The sequence below is a fragment of the Accipiter gentilis genome, chromosome 34, assembly GCF_929443795.1.
Source record: "Accipiter gentilis chromosome 34, bAccGen1.1, whole genome shotgun sequence".
Taxonomy (NCBI): Eukaryota; Metazoa; Chordata; class Aves; order Accipitriformes; family Accipitridae; genus Astur; species Astur gentilis.
In genome coordinates this window covers 327184-350469 of record NC_064913.1, presented here as the reverse complement: position 1 = coordinate 350469, position 23286 = coordinate 327184, and the positions used below count along the sequence as shown (strand labels likewise).

The window sequence follows — 23286 nt, the reverse complement described above, 5'->3', positions numbered from 1 at the left end:
AAGTGTACATGTATGGCAGTATGTTTGTGTTTATCAGATACATATGTGCAGTCACTGTATTTACATAGAAAAGGTCTGAGACTCCATATACCAGTGGGCTTTTCAGTGTTACTGTCATATGTAAGCCTCAGATCATCTATTTAAACCCACCCTGACATAACTCTACCATCTACATCAATGCCAGCACCAAACTGAAAATGAAGCAATTCCTGCTCACCATGTCTGTGCCCAAATAAAAAAACCCCAAATGGCCTCTAGCATTAGGGACCCATCTAAGATGCTTTTTGATGCAATAAGAATGGTTTAACATCCTTTCCCAATAGTGAAAACATATTTACTGTAAACACCGGATTTCCCATGCTCAGACAGAGCCAGCAATGTACATCATGTTACTAAATGCAGAAAGTCATAATTTATGTCTTTTTCTGGGGGTGAGAATAACACTAGAATGTAATTGAAACCTAATTGGTAGAACATAAAGTTGTGTTTGTTCTTGAATTTTAAACGTCCTTGGTTTGCATTATTCATGATTAGTTAATATTTTAGAGGAACAGCTGAATATATTTTTAAAATGTCACAGCAGTAATGTATCAAGTGATTGTTTCCTTAATTCTTTCCCCACATTACGCAGTAAACAATATACTCAGCTTCTGCTCAGTGAGCTTCCAGGTAATGGCAGATATATCACAAACCTCTCTGTCACCCAATAGTGGCACATCAGTCTGCTAACAGTTGCATACAAAGCAATGTTCTTTATTCAAACAGGAGAGATCTGTCCCATTCAGAGGCCAATGCCTGGCATGGGCAGTCAGCACGCTGCTTTAGGGCATCATTCAGCTCCCAGCCACCCGTTCTGGGTGCCCACCCACAGTTTTAAATAATTCTTCCCTCCAGGACTCACTCGCAAGTTAAGTGATGCAGTTGGGTAAAGAAGCAATTTGAATTCAGTCCACTGTAGACTATGTGCATGTGCGCACTGTTTATATGCATACCTCCTTTACAGCTGTTACAAACGATTAGGACTCATGGGATCATGTTCCCCTCCCTTTCTTCTTACTTATTTGAAAAAGGAGAGACAAAGAGAGAGAGGGAGACAGACAGACAAACAGATGCAGACACTGCGTCAGAGTTTTCAACCTATTTACCATGTTTAAACCTGCGTATAGAAGAGAAAGAAACCCCTCACACCTTGCCTTAGGTGCACTAACAACTAGTGATCAGGCTGCTCCCTGAAACCTGACTGCAGAGGGCTGTTTTAACCTCCAGAAAGAACTAAGCTTTCAGTCCAGGTGAGTAGCCAGGTAGTTACTACAGATGGGACAGTGGCTCTCCAAAAAACAGTTGCTGAACCATTTGGAGAAAACAGAATAAAGATGTCATGTTCAATCAAGCACACATAGGTTAACCTCTCTCCTTCGTGTTTATAGAAGGGAAATTTGTGTTATGCTTACTAAAACAGCCACTCAACTTTTATAGTAAAGCACATCCATATTTCAAAGACTTCCATCCTAAAAAATATTGTTTCTAAAAGTAAAAGTCTCTTGGTGTTTTTCTCTTGTTCTGTGTCAAATCAGATCTCATATTTAATTCACTATCTTGGATGAAAAAGACAGACTGAAAGTGCTGATAAGAAAGTGGATCAGGACAGCTGTTTTATTTCATGTGCATTAGTTTCAGAGAGACCTCATGGAAGATTAAACTGAGAGGAAATGAGAAATAGAGGGCAAAGCCAGGTTTAGCATGGCCAACTATGTGTTATGAAACTGCAGGCATCTAAAGCTGAATTTTGGCTCTGGAGGATTAATCTGAGTATTAATAGAAAGCTTATTGATTTCCAATTAGAGCTGTGTGGGTTTCTGATGCAGCTTTTTTGCAAGTTGGAATATAAGATTGCAGCCTTTATGCTGTGACAGTACCAAGAACTTCACTGTTTAACCCTTAATCTACTCAGTAATTATCACCATGGTCATCTTCTGCAGGTGATAGCAGCTGAACAGGGTAACAAATACAGCTTCTCAGCCAAGAAGAAGGATTCTTCAAGTGAAGCAGAATATCCTGCCAGACTAAGGCATTTACTTGCAATGCCAATGCCAGCAGAGCAAACAGGAGCTAAATCCAGAACCTGAACTAATGCCTTATTACCAATGGCTCTTTGAATAGAATTTAAAATGCCTGAATTGGGAATTTTGCTTCAATGATTTAAGTAAAAATAGAATTTGCATAAGTGAAGTTGTTTGGGTTTTTTTAAAGCAAAAATAAACATTCATTAGACATCATAACTCTTACTTCTGCCAGACTATAATTCTCTTTCTCCGAAATTTGGAGAAAAGATAATTTTAACTGGGGAATGGCTCTCACAATATCAACTCATGGCTACTCAGAAGGAAGAGTACCTTTCTAATCTGTTAGTACTAGTGATGGTTTAGAGAGTTGGCACTTCAGGTATTTGCTCATTACTAAGACTAAAAATTGAAGGTACTGCCACTGAACTGCTGCTCCCACCACATCCTGTCTGTCTAGGCTTGGGAAAACAAATCACCAACCTTTCTGGTGTTGCAAAAAAGTACAAATGTATGCACATATACACACATGCATGCCTGCGTGTACACACGATTTTCAGGAAAAATCTGTAGATTTGTAGAAAGATTTGTAAAGTTCAAGTGAGCAACCACACTGTTAGACAAAATAAATATGAATCTTTGAGATTCACTAATCATCACACAAAGGCTACAGCCTAGATGGCTAATGAGATCTGCTATCAATCCATGGCCTAGAGAGATGAGATGAGATGTCAGTTGGTGCAGTAAGACATGAAGGTGAGAAATGAGAGAATGAAGTCATAGACTATGAGTTTTATTGCATTCCTGCATTCATAAAGACTTTTGGTTGGGCAAAAAGGAGGGAGATGAGTGATGCTTTTGGGATATGTGTGAAAAATTAATTTTGTAATTTGCATTTTATTCTTACTTGGAATTAAATCTGAAGCAGTCTCAAGAGCATTTACTGTCTTTATTGCACCCCAGAGTGTATTTAGGCTTGAACAAAACAAACTGCAGTGCTTAGCATACAGCTTCAACCAAACAACCAAGCTGCTCTTCATTTCATTTCAGGAATAATAATAAAATTCTAATGCCAATGGAGAGAGAAATTCATAAAAAAAAGCCTTAACCTCTGAATAAGCCACTTTCTACTCATCCTGTTACACAGACATCAACATTCAAATCAAAGGGATCTGGCTGTACGTATCATATTTATGAGAACTTACATAATAAAGATTGTGAGCTGCACACACTCTACCCTAGTTTTAAACTTGGTTCTATGAATGATTTACAAAGAACCTTTACAGAATAAATTAAGTTCATTATAGCTAAATGTTCCCTAACTTCTTAACCATCCAAAGCATGCAGACTGCAATGAGAGATTCAGAAACTCTACTCTAAGAAAGACCAACACATGAATATTTTATTTATTCCAGCAGCAGAACTACAGTCAACTACAGTATTTTGATCACTATTTCCTAGCATTTATATTCAGATCATATGAATGCATGTTAAGTCTGAAAAAAGGTCCCTACCTTCCTCTTATACCCAGATAAATCTAATAAACTCAATTACATGAAAATCTTCACGTAAATGAGCAACAGTATGTGCCATACAGACAGATGTTAGTACTAACAGTCGATTAGCCAGGGTGTGTACTCCGTTGCTCCTTTGAAACCCATAATTAAAAAAAAAAATGATTCTACATACTATTTAATTTAGCTAAAAAGTAAACTTTACTACTTTTTACATGATACAAATAAAGAAAAAAACCTAACCACGTCCTCCACTTGAACTAGATCCTAGTATATGGTGAGCAGAGAAGAAATCTTCAGCAGAAAATTCAAATTCCTCTAGTACAATATGCAGAGGACAGAAATATACTGTGCATATCAAATCCTGCTTATCTCCCTACTTCTTTGCAAATGTTGGTCCTAACCCTCAGCTCACTCAATGCATTAAAACATCCAGCTAAGACTCCAGCAATATTTTTGTCTTGCTTTTACCACAAGAGCTTAAGATGAACAACACATCATCATTTTAAGTCAGAAGCCCTGAGCTTTGTCAATGAAATGAAGGAGTTGAACAGTTCAGACCAAGTTAGCTGAGGAACTGCAATTTAGAATTTTCCATATGAGCCTCACAAATGGAAAATGCAGTGGAATCCAATGAAAAAATGTTTTGGGTTTGTTTTTTTTTTTTTGTAAAAAAAAAAAAAAAAAAAAAATAAAAATAGTCCCACAACCCTCCCCAAACTTGTTACAAAAAATTTATTAAACAGTTCACTGCATTCCTTCATATATTTATCTGATTTTTATCAGACATATTTTTCAGTAATGTAGGAAAACATTCAGTTTCATTTATGGGCAACACCAACAGCTCAGGGAGATATAAATCCCCTCCATGTTAACTGGAATTCAGACACAGAGAAGAGGTAATCCCCTTCTGTACAGGCAAAGACAGAGTGAGTTCAGGGAAACACAGAAAATCAGGCAGGCAGATGGGGACAAAACAGAGAGGGCAAAGAATGAAATCGTCACCGCTGCTCTGAAAACTCCAAATCATACCATGACTTTAATAGATTTACAGAACAAGATAGTCTGGACTGTTGCAACATATGGCCAGTGGGAAGCATGTCTCACATTCCAATGATATAATCCCATAATCTTGCCAAGACTCTTGCATTTACAAGAAGCATTTCCTTTGTCAAGTAGTAAACACTGTGTCTAGATACGTATGCCTTCACAGCATATTCTGATTAAATACAAATGTCTGAAAGACACTTCATTTGAACAAGCTCACAATCGGATTAAATTGGCTCTGAAGCAAATTCTGGTTGCACATGTTTACAGCCTACTCTTACAAAACAGTGATGCAAAGGGCAGCTAGACTTTCCATTTAAATTCCTTAGGGAAGAGTAATTTCTAAAGCCATATTCCCAAAAGAATGTTATTGTCTACATTGGTCAAGCTTGGAAAAAGCCACACAAATTAGGCATCATTTTCCTGCATTACTAAATACTGTAGAATGTATATTTCTATTAAAAACTAGCAGTTAGAAAGCTCTAGTCTTCATGGTTGTGTAAATATCTTCTCAAACAGTAACTCCAAAGAGTGTTGTCTTTGTATATATATGCAGAGAGAGCTTCACTTTGCTTCTCCTTGCAATTCTTTGTGAAGCTTCAGGTCCATGGTTCCTCCTCTCAGCTTTTACTGCTATGGCAGTCTCTGGGGACATCGATGAAATGGGTAAAAATCAGGTGCATTTTCCAACTTGAGAAAGTTTTGACCAATAGAAACACACACTGGAGACATTCACTGGGAAGTGTGAGCTCCGAAAGAGAAGGCAGGAGAGAAGACAAAATTAGCATTTTTCCAGCCTCTGAAGGGGTGGGGATGCTGGGAAGAGGGGAAAAGGGACCTTTCCTTCCAGCAACCAGGAAGAACTCATAAAGCTCACCTTTATCTGACATGCCCGAACTAGAAGCTAAAAATCCATCATCCTTGAAGCAGTATCAGGAAAATTATCCATTAGGTAGGGACAACTTCTCACTTGGGTGGTACCCTAGCAGGTAAGCTGCTTGTCCTTAGTTTTCTGCCCTCATCATCTATCTCTTGGGACCCTGATAAATGTTTCCATTGCCTGGGCAGGCCAGGTGTGTGGAGCAGGATGTGCACGTGCATGGATGTAGGTTAGACTGGGACAATATACCGCTGAATAAACCAGAAGAAATCAGAAGAGAAAAGACATGCAACAGTGAGTAGGAAAGAGGAAGAAAAGAGATGCTGAGATAGAGACAGCCAGAAACACTGAAAACACCAAAAAGATACATCACCATCTCTTATAAGAAAGAAGCAAGAAAAAAACCAGAGCAAAACCATTTGGAGAGAAAAATGTTGAAAAGGAACAGGTAAAAGTTGTAAGAAAATCAGGCAGTATTTTATAAATTACAGGAAAACACAAATATTGAAGAAAACAAAACTGACTCTCAGTATTTAGAAAACTTAGAATAAAACATGCAGCTATTTTAGTCCGCTCATCTCAGGATGGCATTTTTCCCCTTCTCTATCAAGCTTTGCTTCTCCAGGCAGTAGAAATGAGAAACCTCTTGTCAAATGCTGTATTAATTTATACTATATTGCAAACCAGAGCTTAGCTGGCTTATCTTTGTGATGAACATTCCACCAGAAATGACTGTATGTGAATCTTACTTACTCTTGTAAATAACTAATGGTAGTTAACTAATTGTTGCAGTAGAAAACACATTCAAATATCTAGCATTTCACATGGGTCACAGAGGTGTACCCACTGACTTATTTAGCACTACGTTGCTAGTGAATGAATATTCTTGAGCTTGTGTTTGCTGCCTCCAAATTTTCTCTATCAAATATCTGGTCAGGTTACGAGGAGAGTGGGACATGATAGAGTGTGGGATCCTCCCACCGCATCATCTAAAATATGTCAGTAACACAGATTCTGGAGACCAAATGCTGGTACAAGTCAACATCAGTGTATAACCTCATTCTCCTAGGATGTTTTCACAGGAATAACTTAATGAAAATCAGTAACAATTCCGTTGACAGTACAGAGCACAGGATTGATTGTGTCTGTTCCGCAAACTACATGAAATAAGAATAAAAAGCACTGTATATTTGATTCAATGACTAAATGAATGAAACTAAATGATTTAGAAGACACAGAGGAAATGCCCTCTTTTCAGTTAAAATACCATTATTAGATGCCCACTTAAGAAGCTTATCTTGTAAAAAATATTTGTACCCCAGAAATCCTTTTATAGTACAAAATGGAAATGTCTACCTTTTTTGTGTTATTCTTGTCATATTTTCTCTTGCCACATGGGGAGAAAACATAATGTTCTAACTTAAAAGGAATGGGTTCAGCATCTTATTGACACTTTATTTTGTGAAATATAAAGCTAAAGGGAAAACCTGCTGATTATACCATACAACGTTATAAATGATAAGCGTCTTGTAGGCAAGCCATATGACTAATGTATTTCCTTTGAAAATGAAAAAAAAAAAAAAAAAAAGAAAAGTAATATTTCTGAACAGAATAAATATAAAACCAAATGTGCCAATACTTACATCAATTAAATCCGAAAGGTCATGAATATAATACTTGAAAACAGAAGCATTGGTTGCTTCAAGGGTGAGCAGGTATTCATTACGGGCCTTAATAGATTTCAGCTTGTTTTCAGAATATTTTGCTTGACGCTAGGAAAGAGATTGTATATTAATGTATTTGAATTACTTCATTTTTGGTATGTAGCAAAAATGGTAACAATTCAAGCACACACTCCGATTATCAAGAAAGAATCTTAATTGCCAGCCTGTTATGCATGTAACAAATGTAATACAGAGTGATAACTTAGTATTTTGTTTCAAATGTGACAAACCATGTAGTAAGAGTTACACTGGGAATAAAGTATTCCCTTCTCTGAACTGCAATTGAAAGAAGTTATCTATAACCCACTGCTAGTTTATTATGTGTACCTTGTTTAATTTTATTTCCCAGCTGGACTTCTCTGTCTAATATCATGCTAAAGACTGTCAGAAATGCACTGGATTTATTTCAAATGAAGCTAAATAAAAGGACTATTTACTTTTTCCTTCATTTTTTCAATCTTTTTCACAGAGCTCCGTCTCTGGTGCCTTTCTTCTAGTCGAATATGAAAAACAGGGTCTCCTGACCTCCCAATCTGTTTTTCTTCTTGCTTCTCTGCCTCCTTCAGTTTGCTTTCTGCACTGATGCTCTCTGCATGATACATGTGGTATGTTTTCATGACCTGCAAAAGACAAGAGTCAAAGGCGAATTAGGAGAAAATGAAAAAATAAAGGTATCCATGGAAAAACCACAGGGTCTTTGAGTAAAATGTTCTCTTATAAACATGGACCTTGGATAAGTTTCTTTGCCAACAGAGATTGAGGACTTCTGGTTGCATTTTTCTTTTCTGATTTATTTAGTAGTAGCCTAATACGGGTGGGGTTTTTTTTCCATTGCTCTGGTAGGAAAGAGCAAAATCCTTCTTATTAACCTTCAGGATTCTTATTTTGAACGAAAACCTGAAATAACGAGCAATAAAACTAAATCTAGAGCAGTGCCATATCTATCCGACTTCTTCAGGGCTCAGTTACCAGCTTGGCTGTAGACATTGGACGTTTGAAAGCCAACGGCCCACTTCAGCACCGAAGAAGGGGAAGGGAGCAGAGGCAGCGGGAAGCTTCGGCCTGGGAGCACATCCCAGCCGCGTGGCTGCCCGTGGCCTCGGAAGAAGTGGCTCCCAGCCACGCAGCCTGCAGATTGGGCGTGATGTAAAACCAGATGAGAGCCGGAGAAGTAGCCACCTGATAAATAAGTTGTGAGGATGCTTTCCCCATAGCCGCCCAGTTAATACCATTATCTTCCCTCTACACACGCGCTGGCTCTGCAGCCAAGAGAGCTTGGGCTGCCAGCCTGCAAATACGTGCTTGCACAGACCACAGAGAGGGAGAGGGACTGGTTCAGCCCAGTCCTCTCTTTCTTCTTCAAGCAAGAAAAGCCTCAGCTTGAATGCTGCATAGTGGGCAGCAAGCAACCACAAATGGCCCACCTCTGCTGGGGAGGGCTGTCCCTGCCCACCTCCAGCAAAGAAAGCCTCCTTCCACCTGCCCCAGCACCTTTTTGCTTTGTTTGGGTTTTTTTTGTTGTTGTTGCCTTAAGTTTCAAGCAAGGAACACAGCAGGGAGGCATCCTCAGGTGGCCTCCTTTCCTCTTCACGGGGTGCCAGAGCTCTCGCCAGCAGATCTTATCTTTGGGCTAAGGCCATGCAAGCCATTCACATTTCCTCCAAAGGACACAGCCAGGGAGGAATCAAATGGGCTGTTCCTCCCTCAGCAGAGCTTTGTGTGACCCATGGAGGAGACAGACTTGTTTGGGGAGCTGCCTTGAAATATTCCCTATGGGGAGGACTACTTTTTGTAACTGAGCAGTTAGCCAGCCTAAGGAGTCTCCATAGAGTGGCAACACTGGGGATGCTAAAGCTAGATAGCGCAAATTCACTGCAGCATGGCTTAGCGTGGGTCGACACAAACCAACTGCATGCCATGTCAGGTGATGGCTGAACCGATGCATATTTAGTCTTGCGCAACAGAAAGAAAGAAGCTTTTAGAGAGCTGCCATTTTGCATAACCATGTATGCTATGCATATGTTATACACAATAACTGTGTATGCCACTATTTAATACTGATGCCAGGCTGTTGATAGAACTGAAATAGGATTGATATTAAAAATGAAACAGGCAACTCTTCACTAACTTCCTATAGTAAGGTAAAACAGTTGGAGCCATGCACCAAAAAGAGTTGTCTTGCTTTTATTTTTAAAAACATATGCTTGCAGCGCTCTGCTGAAAAAAAACCCCAAATTGCCCAGAGCAGGGCTTAGTGTTATTGCTGCTGCTATTTTATAGCACAGTCGTGTTCCAAGGCCTGACCAGAGTGCAGAGCTGCCTGCCTGAGCACTACCTACATACACCCGCTGGGAACAGCCACTGCCCCAGCAGCTCAGTCTACATAGATGAGGCAAAAACCCAAAGATGAAACAAGCCAAGCAGGGAAGAGAAGGCAAACCTGTAGAGCCAAGATCTGCACAGTTCTCAGCTTAACCAAAGGGCGCGTTCAGCTCCCTATGTCCTGCACTGTTACCAAAGGCATTTCTAAAGTTATCAATAATCTGTACCTGGGGAGTCTAACTTGTATAGCCACATGGAAAGAACTAACAAAAAGAGAAGAAATGCACTTCTTAAAGAAATGATTTATAAAACAAACCTGAGAAGCACAGAAAGTGATATGGCTCTATTAAAAATGATGGGAAAAGGAAATTAAAAACAAGGTTGTGCCCTTCTCTTTTGGTCTTTTTATTCAATTTTTGGAGTGCTTCTTTACAGAAGTCTAGAGGTGTTTGCTTTTATTTTTTTTCTTTTGTTCTGTGTCAGCTCCAGAGGCTTTTTAGTTGGTGGGACAAGGCTAACTCATGTGTCTTACCACTTTGGAAAGTTATTTTCTTACTCTCTCAGTTTTTCTGCCAGCAAAGAGGGAACAATACTATCTCAGAGTTTCCTAACAGCACATCTCACAGCATCTGACTTAAGTGGTGAAGCAAGGATTTGATCTGCTTGACAAAAGCAGTTAGCACTGAAGTTTTTGAAGCATTTTTTTCTGAGTTCCATGTAGTCCAATGGACTAGACATAAATGTCTTTCTGCAGCGGGTGTGACATTTCAGCTTGCCTCTTTGCTTTGCCTCTTTGTTGAGTGAAGGAGTACAAGTGTATTGCTACCAGCTCTCACCAAGAGACTCACATGCCTCCACGCTGACTCCATTAACCTCACATCACTGAAAAGTATTTTCTTCCTCTCACTGCCTGCTTCCAGCATGTGCTACCAAATTCAGAGTGTCTCACTATACACCAATGGAAAGACAAGTTTTATGTGAGGATGACATGGAGCTCATAGTCTCTATGGAGAAACAAGAAGTCTACTTGAAACCCATGTTCTTGCAACAAACTGCACAAGTTCTTGGTACCAATGATTCCTAAGATAACTAAAATTGAAAAAGAAGCCCTCCCTTTGGCAGTATATTCAGGGCTGGACAACAGTCAGAGTCTGTCCTACCCGAGCCATGCTGGTTTAGAAATCAATACAGACTATGTATAGATCAGCGATCAGCCTATGCATTTGACATGAGTCCAGTTTGTTATGTTGACAGCATTGCTTATCTCATGTGCTAGTGACATCATTATTTTGCAAGCCTCTGGGGAAAGCTGACAGCTCCAGCCATTTTCATGATTTGTCAATGTGTTTTAAGAGCCAATATTGCAGCAGCTAAACTTAACTTGAGAAAGCATTAGACAGACATATGGAAAATAAATGGGAACAAGCTAGGGAGTTGGCTTCCAAGTATTTCAGTGCACACTTCCTCAACAAATTAGCTTAGAATTTGCATGCTAAGTTGCATATATGACTCTCTCCCTTAATATTATGCCATCTTCTCTCGCTGGAGTTTTTAAAAGACTGTTAGATACTGTAAAAGACAGTAACAGGCTTGCCTAATTCTTGTAAACACACTTACTGTATGAAGAATTCTGAGATCCACAGACCTCCAATCTGTGAATATGTAACAGATCCACAGATCTGTTATTCAAATGACAAATAATCCAATGAAATAAGCAATACCGCTTCTCAAATGTCCACTAAACTGTTGAATGATAGACTATCCTGTGAGAGTATCCATCACTGAACTGACTTTAATTAGACCCCAAAGTGCTTATTGATCAGCCATCAAGTATGCACTGAAAAGAGAGCAAGGTCATAATTTTGCAGATGCTGAACTGTCATCATGACATATACTGCACTTCTCTGCTGTAGTGAAGAAGCATTCTACTCCCTTTCTAAAATTAAATGGGGAGCTTATCTCCTATTAATTTAGCAGGTTTATTCTGCAGATCCAGTGATGTAAAATACAGATTTCTGTCAGATAACTAAGTCAGACTACAAGCAGATGAACAAGATTATGCTACCCAAACTATGTACTCTCTCACTTGTAGGTGACAGACTGTTCACTTAGTGATATAAACGTCTCATTTTGTGTGCCACATTTTCAGCATCATTCATAAGAGCTCAGCAAGTAGGCTCAGGGCCGAAGATAGCACTTATCACAGGGAAGGGCACATTAGAGTAAACCGTTAGATAATTACTTTATTTAAACCCACAGTTGTTATCTGGGCAAATCAATCAACAAGACAGTAATTAGTGCTGTACTTCTGTGGGCTACAAGAGAGGAATGTTCCTGTAGGAAGGTGCTGGCTTTCCTTTTTCTACATGCATACTGCTTTTCTAGAAAGCTACTTCACCCAAGGTACCAAGACTGAATGCTACTAAGTTAAAATATATTGGAATTACCATGTGTTACCTTGTGCTTTATTCTTCTAATAAAACTCCATAATTAAGGGCTTTTTCATAGTGTTTCTCAGGAAAAAGGTATTTAACGGAACAGTAGTTCATCCCTGTTGCAATTACCTTGTTTGAATTGTTTCAGAATTGTCTCTGCTAAGTCTTGAGTTCCTATCAGAAGGTGGAGTTACAAGGGATTTATTAAATGAGGTTAGCTAGTACTTTCCTCAAGTAAAATCTTATGCCAATTTTACTACTTCAGTGGCCTATAGCAGTTAAGTAAGCTCAGTATTAGCTGTTTTCAGCATCCTGTTCACTTCCAAACCAACCTCTGATGTGGTTCCAGGAATTGTCACTGATATATTACTACCAATACAGAATTACTGATTTCACCTTCTCAGATCTCTGGTGTGCTACAGTAAATTGGACTTAACTTTTCTACAGAGAATCCAGAATCTGTGTTATTTCAGCAAAGAAAAAAGAAAATCTGGCAGCAACTTCCTTGAGAAATTCAACAGCCAAGATTTTTAAATAGTAATATAAAGCAATGGAAAATGCAAGCAGCACAGCAGCCCTGTCTTATTTAATATTAAACAGTTTGCTTTGGACCGTCCGTACTTTTTCATTTTTCTGAAAGCCTTACATTTGTATTGCTTGTGAAAAGTGTGATGCCAGTAATTTGGAATGCCAAGTGGGAGACATGAAGATGTATTTTCATGACGTGATTCACTTTTCTCCACCATTCACCCTCATCCTTATTACCAGAACAGTTCTGTATTTTTAGCAAACTCATATTCATTGATCCCCCCTGACTCCTTTAGAGGTCATTTATGAATATTCCCTCACCCCTGTATAAATCCAGTGGAGTCCTCCCTCCATTGCAAGAAAAGACTCTGCCTACCTTCTGTTTCCTACCATTCCCAATTACTCAGATGTTACTGTCATATTCCAGTATTTGATCTGATAATACAAGATATTTTAGCTTTCCAGAGAAATGAAACGAGTTTGACTGGGGAGCTGTCTCTGTTGCAAAGATGATCTATTGTAAAATCAATAATCTCTTGCCTCCTTAAATCAACATGTAAGGTTTCTAAATCTCTCAGTTCACAAAAAAAACGCCAACCCAAACCTCCTGCAGTTTTCAGTTTGAGCAACTTTTTTCCCTGTAATTGTCAGGAAATAACCTCCTCTCTGTGACCCCCCACAACTAACCAGGGTCCTCTTTCCCCATCCCCACTCACTTAAAAGGTATGCCTTGCTCTAGTTTCAACAGCTTATATCCATACATAAAACATGGGACTAATTACTAGTCTACATTGGCTGAAAGTGTAATAGGGAGAGGAGTAACAGAGCAATGCAGCAGCTGGGATGCTGCAGACCTGAAAATACTAACTGGCTGGCACAGCCAGGGAGAATCCATGCATAATTAAAAGTACTCGCCACTCATCATTTACTTATATCATCTGAACTTGCAGAGGTACAGACTGAAGCTTAGCTATTTAATTGTTTTTAGCATGACGTTTTGAGTCATAATTTAAGAACCAGTGCACAAAATACTGAGAATTGAAAATACAGTCTTAAAATGCATTTTCACTAGTCATGTGAGCAACATGTAGAAAACATATGAATATGTACCATAATGTGTAAGAAAACCTTCTCTATGTAAAAGAGATGGAAAATGAAAAAGGAAAGTTGCCCTTACAAAATTCTGATTATTCCAGCAAAATAAGCCTGCTTTGCTCACAGGTTCTTAGAACATCTTCTGAAGCCTCGCTTCACCTGCTTCTGTTCTTATTTTTTCAACAATCCTGTACATGATGTGCAATTTTAATGAGAATGGCACAAGCCAAGTCAACACAAGCTAAGCTACTCGCAGGGAGTAAAGGAAGACCTATGATACGAACCTCCCATTTCCATGATAATTCCTAGTAATGAAAATGGGAAAGGAAATAAATTGCATAAAGTGTAATCAAGGAAAAAGGTCTCTTATTAGTGTGCATTTTTTAAAAACATTAGGTATTTAATACTCCAAAGTGTCTGATTTTATTTTTTTGACATTTCATTGCAGTTCTGAGCTTTTCCACATTAAATAAGCAGCCAGAATGCATTCTAGTCTCTCTCTCTCTCTCGGCAGAGGTTCAAACTTTCACCAGTTAAAAAACATCTTTGAGCAGAAAGTTTTTTTAATTGAAAGTCTTCAAAATGCACTCTTAGTGGAAGGTGGCATGTCTCTTCAATTCCTCAGTGATTTCTTATTTTCTCCTCTTAGAACAGTTTCTTCTTTGCAAAATCTATGGCACTGCTAATTGACTTGTTTGATCTAAAAACTGTCAAAACCAATGGACACAACTCCCTAACTACAGCAGGTTTTAGATCTGGCCCTATGAACAGGTTAAAAACAATTTTCTGAGGCAGAAGTGCAAGACTAGACTTTCAGAGATGGGTCCCAAAGTCACCTTTTTTTTCTGGCACCTTCTATGATACAGAAGATTAGGACACCTGATACAGTGTTGTCACCTGAAGAAAAGTCAGCTGTTATTCTGATACTTAGTAGGCTGTGTTAGAATTCATCTATTAAAAATATTTGGACCAAATCAGTAGCAATTCCTTTAAACATCCCATCTATTCTAGATCATTCTAGATAAACTGGATTTGAGACATCTGGTGCTCAAAAAGTCTGAAAGCAGGTGTGGTGAAACCTCAGGTCTGGCTGGCGTGCTAGAGATGGTTGGGTAGAGCCTCTCATCATTCGGGTTTGAAACAAGCATGTAATCCAGCCCCTGACCCCGCAGCATTAGGGAAATCCAGGCAAGTAATGTCTTAAACCTTGTCAGTGGAGTGAACAATGTGTTTGCTTGAAAGAGTTTCTGTGGAGCTGCAGAACTACTGTGTGTGCCTGAATAGTCTGCCTATGGAAGCCACTCCTCATCTAAGTAGGTCAAGGAGTAACAAATAAAACATGCAATTTCTTTCATTGACTATACACCTGTGCCTCAGCACAAAAACTTCATACTATTTTAGCTTTTAGTGGTTTTAATTCTCTTCTCTCATTCTCTTCAACACACTTTTATGCACAACTGTGTGTTTTTTATTTCTGGAGGGTGATCTTAATTCACAAACCTTTCTTGTAAGATAACAAATGATGATAAAAAGTAAGCAGGTTTTTAAACTCTTCTTCATACACACCCTGTTCATTAAAAGCTCCAATACTTTCCCCTCACTCAAAGGCTTTAGAGGTATTTAAACTCCAATAAGGCTTCACATTTTAGCAGTTATACTTCATGAACTTACCATTCCTTTAAAAAAAACAGAACCAAGTAATAGGGAGAGACTTCAATATTAGTATATTATTCACTGACTTGAAATTAATTTGATTTCTTTTGGACACAAAGATTTATCTCACAGTAGTAGTAAGACTGATTTTTTTTTTTTCCTTTCCATAAATCATGGGGCAAAGAGGAAGATGACTTCTCCTTTTTGTACATGACTGAGAAACATACCTCCTGGACTTTAAAATTGTAGATACTTGTTTTGGAAGACCACTGTGATCTTATTCTGTAAACAGTAAATGTCTCACAATTAAAAACCTATGCATGAGGTTTCCATGTGTCTAGATATCTTTATGTACACAAGAACATATATTACACAGATATGCTGATGATCATTCTAAAGATGCAATCAGTGAAACCGATGCTATTCTGCACCATATTGTCATTTTACTAAGCCTGGGTTGTATCTGGCTAAATGTGGGCATCCACAGCTGACCAATTCCTTTACAATCAATGAAAAGCTGGACAATGTAGTTAACAGTGTAGATCGTTTCATCTGAAGCAGATGCTTTTATCTGATCACAGAAAGGGGTCTGATCTCCCCATATTAGATTTTCAGTGACTACAACTGGAACCCAGATGGCAAGCTAAGATATTTGTACCTACATTGCAGATGCCTGGAAATTAGGTGAAGTAAATTCCATCCCAAGAAGCCATCCTGCAGCAGTAACTTAATTCAAATTGTGCACATGCTGTGTATTCTACTAACTTCAAAAAACTTCCTATTTTACAAAAACATTAAATTCTGAGAAAGGAATTCGAATTCACTGGAAGTTGTAACATGGAAGTTAATACCTGAATAAATGTGTAGCCATCAATGGGAAGATATAGCACTAGTGTGAAAAAAAAGGAGTGAAAATATGAAAATCCAGTCCTGCAGATCTTCACTGGTGATTGAGCAAAGTATTTCAGCAGATGTTTCACTGTTTTCCTACCCTGGGAGCATGGGCGCTAATCCCACACCTCACCAGGCACTGGAGTTACACAACTGTTTGACTGAAAGAAGACTGTATCTTCAGGGCTTACTCACCACTTAAGGCCCACTTGTGCAAGGGCTCCTACAGTCGCTGACCCCCTGCAGCTGTGTGAATTGTCTGTGGCTATCACTGCTTTGCAGAAGCTGATACCAGTGTGCTTCACTGACTACAGGCCTGAGCCAACAAGGTTTTGCAGTATTGTACCCTACAAAATCAGTGGTGATTTCAGAAAAAAAAAAAGCCCCGAAGAAAAAGAAAAAGGTTTAGATAGATTTTAGGAATCTGTGTCCATAACTACAATCCGAAAGAAGCCAGGACAGTGAGACAGGTCTAAATTTCTTTAGATCTTCTTTTTGCCACCTAAGTTGAGTTCAAATGTTCTTCAACCCATCTGCTGATGGGTGCACAACTTTAGCTAGGTCAATGAAAAACAGACAAGATGTACAAAAGTAATGTTTGACTGATCTCTCCTTGAGGAGAGCTGGTCTCTGATATCTTCCTGAACTTCCTTAATATCGCAAATTGTTTCTTGATATAGATATTGTGGGGTTTTTTTTCCTGGTCCCCCAAATCTTGAGGATAGGGAAGGGAGCAGTCTAGAGACTGTTATGCAGGGTACTGGAGCATAGATGCTTCAGTTCTTCCAGACAGAAGGGAGAATTTAGATGTACAACTTCCTCAACCACCAGGAATCAACAGACTTTTGTAAGAGGTGGATGTCACCAGTTCCTCTTCATAGTATAGCTATGTTTAAAACAAAGAGTAATTCTTGGTTTGTTCTTTATCAGATCATACCCCCTCAAAAATATATTGGGAAATGTTTTTTAGGTAGATAAGACCTCAACCTCTAGTAACAAGTTGTGTAGATGCGTTTCAAAGAGGAAAAGAAGTTCAGACCTACCTTCTCTCAGATTTTCTAATGGGTTAGCAGCAGCTTGCCAGAATGCTTAGAGTGTTCTTTTTCTTGATCTCTCTGAATGGTATGGAAGGCCTACACAACCCTCTATTTTTCTGTTTTTCTTTTCATTATTTACTTATCCCAGCCAGGGAGAGCAGAGGGCACATAAGTAACATTTACTGATTTTTACTGAGTGTAGTCCATGAGTCAAATCAAGCAGATGGCAGTACGGACAAAAAGAAGGCAGAAAAGGAAGAAGCTTTGCTCTGGTAAGCTCTGAGTAGAAATGCCTCACTAATAATCAACAAAACTTAGACTGGCTTAGCATAGTCTAGGGGGAAAAAGAGTTGAAAGTAAAGAGTAATCCTGAAAGCATTAGTATATCTATTGTAAACAAGTGAGTAGTCTGTCCAAGATACAGTTTAGACTTGTGTAAAAAGACGAAAATAAGCATCTCCACTGGAGGGTAACTTGCTCCATAAAAGGACACTTAAAGCTTGTAGAAGAAGTCCGATATGGAATTTGTATAAGATAAACTATATAAGTAACTGTACTTACTGTGTAAAGCTCGTTAAGAACTTTCATTAAGTCTTCATGAAGCTGAAACGCAATGTCTTTGCTCTGTAATTAAAAAGAAATAATTAGAAAACAGGCATGCAAAAACTGCAACATACGTTTGTTCCTTGATATTTGTACTCATTGCTCACCCTAGATAGTGAATGCAATGTTGCATTCTGACAGACTACAACATTCTGACAGACTACTGACTACACCGTTCTGACAGACTTACAGTGCACTAAAAGTAATGATTCAGGGATGCAGAGGTAGACAGATAACATCTGGACAAAAGACTTCTAAAAGGAAACCCAGAAGTAATTTGAGAGAGTGTCCCATGAAGCATCAGAAAATTAGGTGCCAACAGAAAGGGTGAAGTTCAGGATTAATGTTTTTAATGGAACAAACTGCGTAGTGTTTTATCACTGCTATGATATATACAAAAACTAAACCACATGGAATGTGATATTCTAGAGGGACATCCCACCCAATTTTACATCTAGAATAGTCTTTGTTTCTCAGCACATGCAACTATCTAAATATTTATGCAAGAAATAATTGTGGCTCCTTTTTGAAACAGATACCCAACTGCATAATATTCCACAGAGTGGGCTGCTGAAACAGCTTTGTTTAGCTTTTCTGGACTGTGTCTTTACTTTCATTCTGACCCAGAAAAAAAAGAAATGCCTAGCAGTAGTTATTAACAAAAGCAAGCATGTCAAAATAAGAGTATTTAATCAGACTCTCATTCAAATATACTCCTTAGCTGTCCATAGCAGTTCAATCAGATAAAAATTGTGGCAACTGTGGAAGAGCTGAAGGCATTTGTACCATAGCCTTTGGAAAACAGCCACAGAATAGAGCTACAGGACTTGGCAAACAGCTTGGCTATTTCTTCTGCAATGCTCAGCATTGTAACATCCATGCTAGAAATGTCAGCTTTTTTTTCTGTGCGTAAGTTTCTGTGAATAAGCCTGGCTTCTAAAAACTCCAACTTCATGATAGATAATGGCCTTAGCTATGAGGAGTACTTTGTAGTTGCATAGAAGCCAAAGGAAAATCCTCAGGGACAACTCATCTCCAAAGCTGCTAACATATACTTGGCCATCACTAAAACACCTGCAGAAATAATGGTTTCTGAATGAGAATTTCCAGTGCGACACCCATGGATGAGGAGGAACCACGCCACACATCCCACCCACTGTGTCTTCCAGGAGAATGAAACAGACACATACAGTAGCTGGAAGAGAAAATTTTTACTCTTTTCTCCTATTCCTACTGTCATACTCCTTAACTCTGGGCAGTATTTTAAGGAACCTGCCATATCACTTATCAGTATTCACTCCAACCCTTATATGCAAGATGATTTTTAACCAACAAGAAGCTAGAAATATAAATTAAGAAACACTTCAGCAAAATTCTTGTATTCCCAAGGGCATTAGCTGTAGTAGCTAAGGCACAGTGAGACAGATGCTCTAAAGAAGAGTTATACAGAACTACTATGAAACTTTCCTTATTGCTTATACTTTTCAAAGTCTGGTATTTTTCATGAGGTATGCTCTACTACTGAAGTATCTAGAACGTAAAGCTTACTACTTCCATTTCTTTGCAAATATCAGACTATTTTAATCTGATATTAAGGACAAAATTTCATAATGCATAACAGTGCACAGAGTGATTGTAAAGAATTGGAAAAGGATTGCAGATTTGCAAGCTGCTGTAGGGAAACACAGTAAAAGCTTCAGCAAAAATTCTGAATTGCTTTTCATTGCTTTACATTGGCACCCTGCCTTTAAAAGTCAGCAGCACAGCTCTGACACAGCTTACACATCTCCTCAAAGATCCAAGTAGTGGAGGCTACCTGTTTTCTCTTGGATAGCTACTTCTTTAGTGATGACTATGAGTGGTCTGGTTTTTAAATTACTTTAGCAGCAAGAAGGACAAAACACACAAATAAGATGGCTGACCTTAAGACCGAAAGATGAAAGCAAATACATGTGGGAAAAAACTGTAGATGAACTCCAGCTTCAAGCAATTTATCCCTTTCAACTGTTGGTCACCACCATCTCAAAGCTGATGACAACTCAAGCCCTAAATACAGCAACGCCAATCCTAAAGCAGCGTGCCTTAACCTGGCAGTGCAAAAGTTTGTTTGAGAAAGTGAGACAGAAAATCCCAAACCAATTTTCTCTTTACCCTTTGCAGATTTTGTTGTGAACAAAGCACACAGCAGTTCATTGGAAGACACACCCTCCTTTTCTGCTCTTCAGGTACACCTTAATGCAAATAGACACCCAGATCAGTTGAGGATTCAGGGAATGATCACTATTTACTAGGACCTATTTCTTCTCTTTGCTCCTGTAGAGCTTTGTTCAGTACTGAAACACAAGCGGTCCAGCCCTCAGAATTTACTGGCCACCATGCATACACGATCTTTGCCAGACAACACGTTGATCAATGGTAAACTTGAAAGTGAATGGAAGGGATCACAGTAGAGGAAAGAGGGAGATGTTTTTAGGAAAGGACAATAGGCTTTAAAATGGGGAGCAAAAAGAGAGGAAGGGAGGTGATCAGCAAAGAGAGTAAAAATTAGGAAGAAACAGCCTAGCAATGCCACAGGATCACAGATGAGTCATCCTTGGCACCAGTTCATCTGGGGACTCCAGCCTGCAGAGGGTGCCTGTAGTGATGGATAATATGTTAGTTGCTGCCTCTTTCTGATGAAAGGTTTTGTAGGAATTGTCCAATAAAAATCAGGAAATTTGGTTAACCTTAGCAGTATAAAAGGGATTTATTTTCAACAACCAACACATTTTACATTAGCATTTAAGATCAAGAAATACTGACTCCAGTGGCAAGCGATACAGCTTTTAGTGTGTAATATATAGCACATTAGAGCACCAGATAAGAAGTGCATTTCTTTTCAGTGGTTAATGGCTCTCCTATTTCTCTTTTAGGCTACCTGTTCCCTGCAGTAGTTCAGCATGTTTGAACGGTGTGCTCCTTTAGGAGCCTATCCTCAGGGTAGCTGAACAATGGAATGCAAGATGCAGCACACATTTTCCTGGAGCTGAGTTGATAGCTCTACTCAGGCCATTAGAACCTGACAGTCACTGAGGTGCTTCTATATTCACTATGACTTAGAGAAATATATTACCATCTATTAACCAAAAGAACAAAGAATATAATAAAAATGTTTGAGCACATGCAAACTCTTGCTAAAAATATTATGTATGTTACTAATCTGGTTCAAAGCATTAAGAGAGACAGTAGCATATTTTTTTCACCTGATAGTAGGATAGATAAAACAGACAAGTCAGTGTACCTGAACCACCCTTTCAGTACATGCTCAACTGTCAACACATCAGTGGTCCTACTGATGTTATCAAGATTTGTATTTATGGATTAATGTCTGAGAAACTTAAAATTTTATTCCACATTAATAACCCTTCATTGAAGTCTGTAAGAATTTTTCCATCCATTTCAGTTAGAGCATAATTGGGCACCCAAACTTTAGTCTTTGGGTTTTTTTTACCAAAATTTGTCAGTTCAGTTCTTCCCGGAACTCTTTAGTGTCTTGTATTTAGCACACACAATGCTACTCTCAGTTACATCATTTAGGGAAAATATTCTGTGACTATTGCTTTTAAATGAGTTTGCTGCTGGTCCCTGGGGGAAGTGATGTGCAAACCCTTCTTTTAAGGAGCTTTCATGAGCTGCAGTAACACTGACATAACCAACTCATAGTAAAATTTTGTCCCAGATTTGCCAGTCTATAGCAACAAATAGCTTTGCAATCCTTTAAAACCTTTAAATGTTTAAGAAAATGATGCAAAAAATCTTTATATATGCCACAATCTTCATAACGTCAAATAGATTTGGCAGGTAGTCATATTCCTTGTTAATAGCCAGATTATGGAACTAAAATATTTATTGTGCTTGGCTTCTCCAGCATCTTTTACTGTAAACATTGGAAGATATGTTCATCTTGCCTCATTATGGTTTCTGTCCAAAGAAAATACATGTTTATAAATTATAAATATACAAATCTGCTTAAGGATTTTGTGGGTATGTGTTTATACAGTTGATTATTAATGCTGGGGTAACCAGAATCACTGCATGAAATGTTCTGCATAATAGTTTTCCCTGCTGCTTGACATTTTTCCTTATTACTTTATTCTTTAATTGTCCCCATGAGGCCATCTACCTCATCTGCCTGAAGAAACAGGCAAGCATGCAAGGTTTGAACTCTGCTACTTTATGTTTGTAATTTTATGTGCAGCATGAAGGCCAGGCATGAACAGCAATCTGTACTGCTTTTATATGCAAGCAAGCAAGAAGAGCTTAAGTGCCTTTCTGGAAGTATGAGGCCTGACATATTATTATCAGACAAATGTCACAAAATCTCTGAACTAGATCCTATCTTAGTCCTGCATTTAGTACATTTAAACAGATGCTGGTTCCTGACCCCTGGAAAAAAGAATGACAAAGAGGTCCCGGGAGAATAAAAATAATGAATATCTACATGTTAAAGTGGGTTAGCCTAGACAGGAAAGCCATGTACAATCAGGTACCCGAATACGATATATCCTGGCCCATCAGAACATGCAAGGTAGATCCAATAGGGAACATTTCACCAAAGTAATCCAAATGTTGAGACAGATGTATAGAAACACACAAAAGGAAGAACCAGAATGAGAAAGGACAGTGAAACAAGGGCAAGGTACAAAGACCAAGGGGCACAGACACCCCTCATCACTACATTTCATATAGACTAACACTGGGTACTGCACACACCTTTTACAGGACTAGAGAAAGGGGTTGCTACAGATCCATGACTTTGTGCTATATTCCACATAGGAGACATCAGCAGGGGAGGGAACAAAACAACACTCTACTGGTAAGCACGGCCAGGAAATGAGAAAATTGTTTGCTCTTTTCATTACTACAATTCAAGCTGGAGCCAATCTTACGACAGCATACAAAGAGTATCCCGCTAGAGAATGTTGGGCTCACTTCATGGAAAAGTTTCATTTGAGAACCTACTGCCCACCAGCGAGGCAGAAAAAGCCAGTAAGGGCTACCATTGAGAAGCAGAATGGGTAGCCTCATCCTCTTGGGAGGAGAGAGGGGCAGAAAAAGGAGGGAGCAGAAAGAGCCAAGAAACTCAGAGTGACTTTGCTGTTGTCTCCCCGTATTTTGCTTGTGAGCAATGGGGCAATCCACTCAGAGACACTTTCCCTTTCTCCAACAGCCAGATTGGGGGGTTCAGAGCAGAAGGATGGAGATCTGCTCTGATCATGGACTTGGTGTAGTTACTCTCCAGACTTCGAAGGGGAGCTAAAGCACCTCCAAAGATGTAGAAGCTGCTGCTGCAAGACTGAGGGAGAACTAAAACAAGATGATAATAGTGATGCATAACACTATTAGGTTAATAAACTGGAAGATATATAATTAAATGATCTAATTATTGAATAGAGAGAAGCTTGATTAGATGGTATTTGGAAATTACTTAGAAAGACATTAAGTGCTCCTATGTGCA

The 23286-nt window shown here is 38.8% G+C and overlaps 1 protein-coding gene across 2 annotated transcripts in view; it reads right to left on the bottom strand.

Annotated features, from left to right (window-relative positions):
- SRGAP1 (SLIT-ROBO Rho GTPase activating protein 1) overlaps positions 1 to 23286 on the bottom strand; it is a 152844-nt gene that overhangs the window by 44704 nt on the left and 84854 nt on the right. For both annotated transcript variants that reach the window (XM_049792271.1, XM_049792272.1), the window contains exons 4-6: positions 17748 to 17810; positions 7663 to 7845; positions 7145 to 7273 (exon numbers count right to left, since the gene is read on the bottom strand). In XM_049792271.1, coding sequence (XP_049648228.1) covers positions 7145 to 7273; positions 7663 to 7845; positions 17748 to 17810 — 375 coding nt within the window. The remainder of the gene's footprint in view (positions 1 to 7144; positions 7274 to 7662; positions 7846 to 17747; positions 17811 to 23286) is intronic.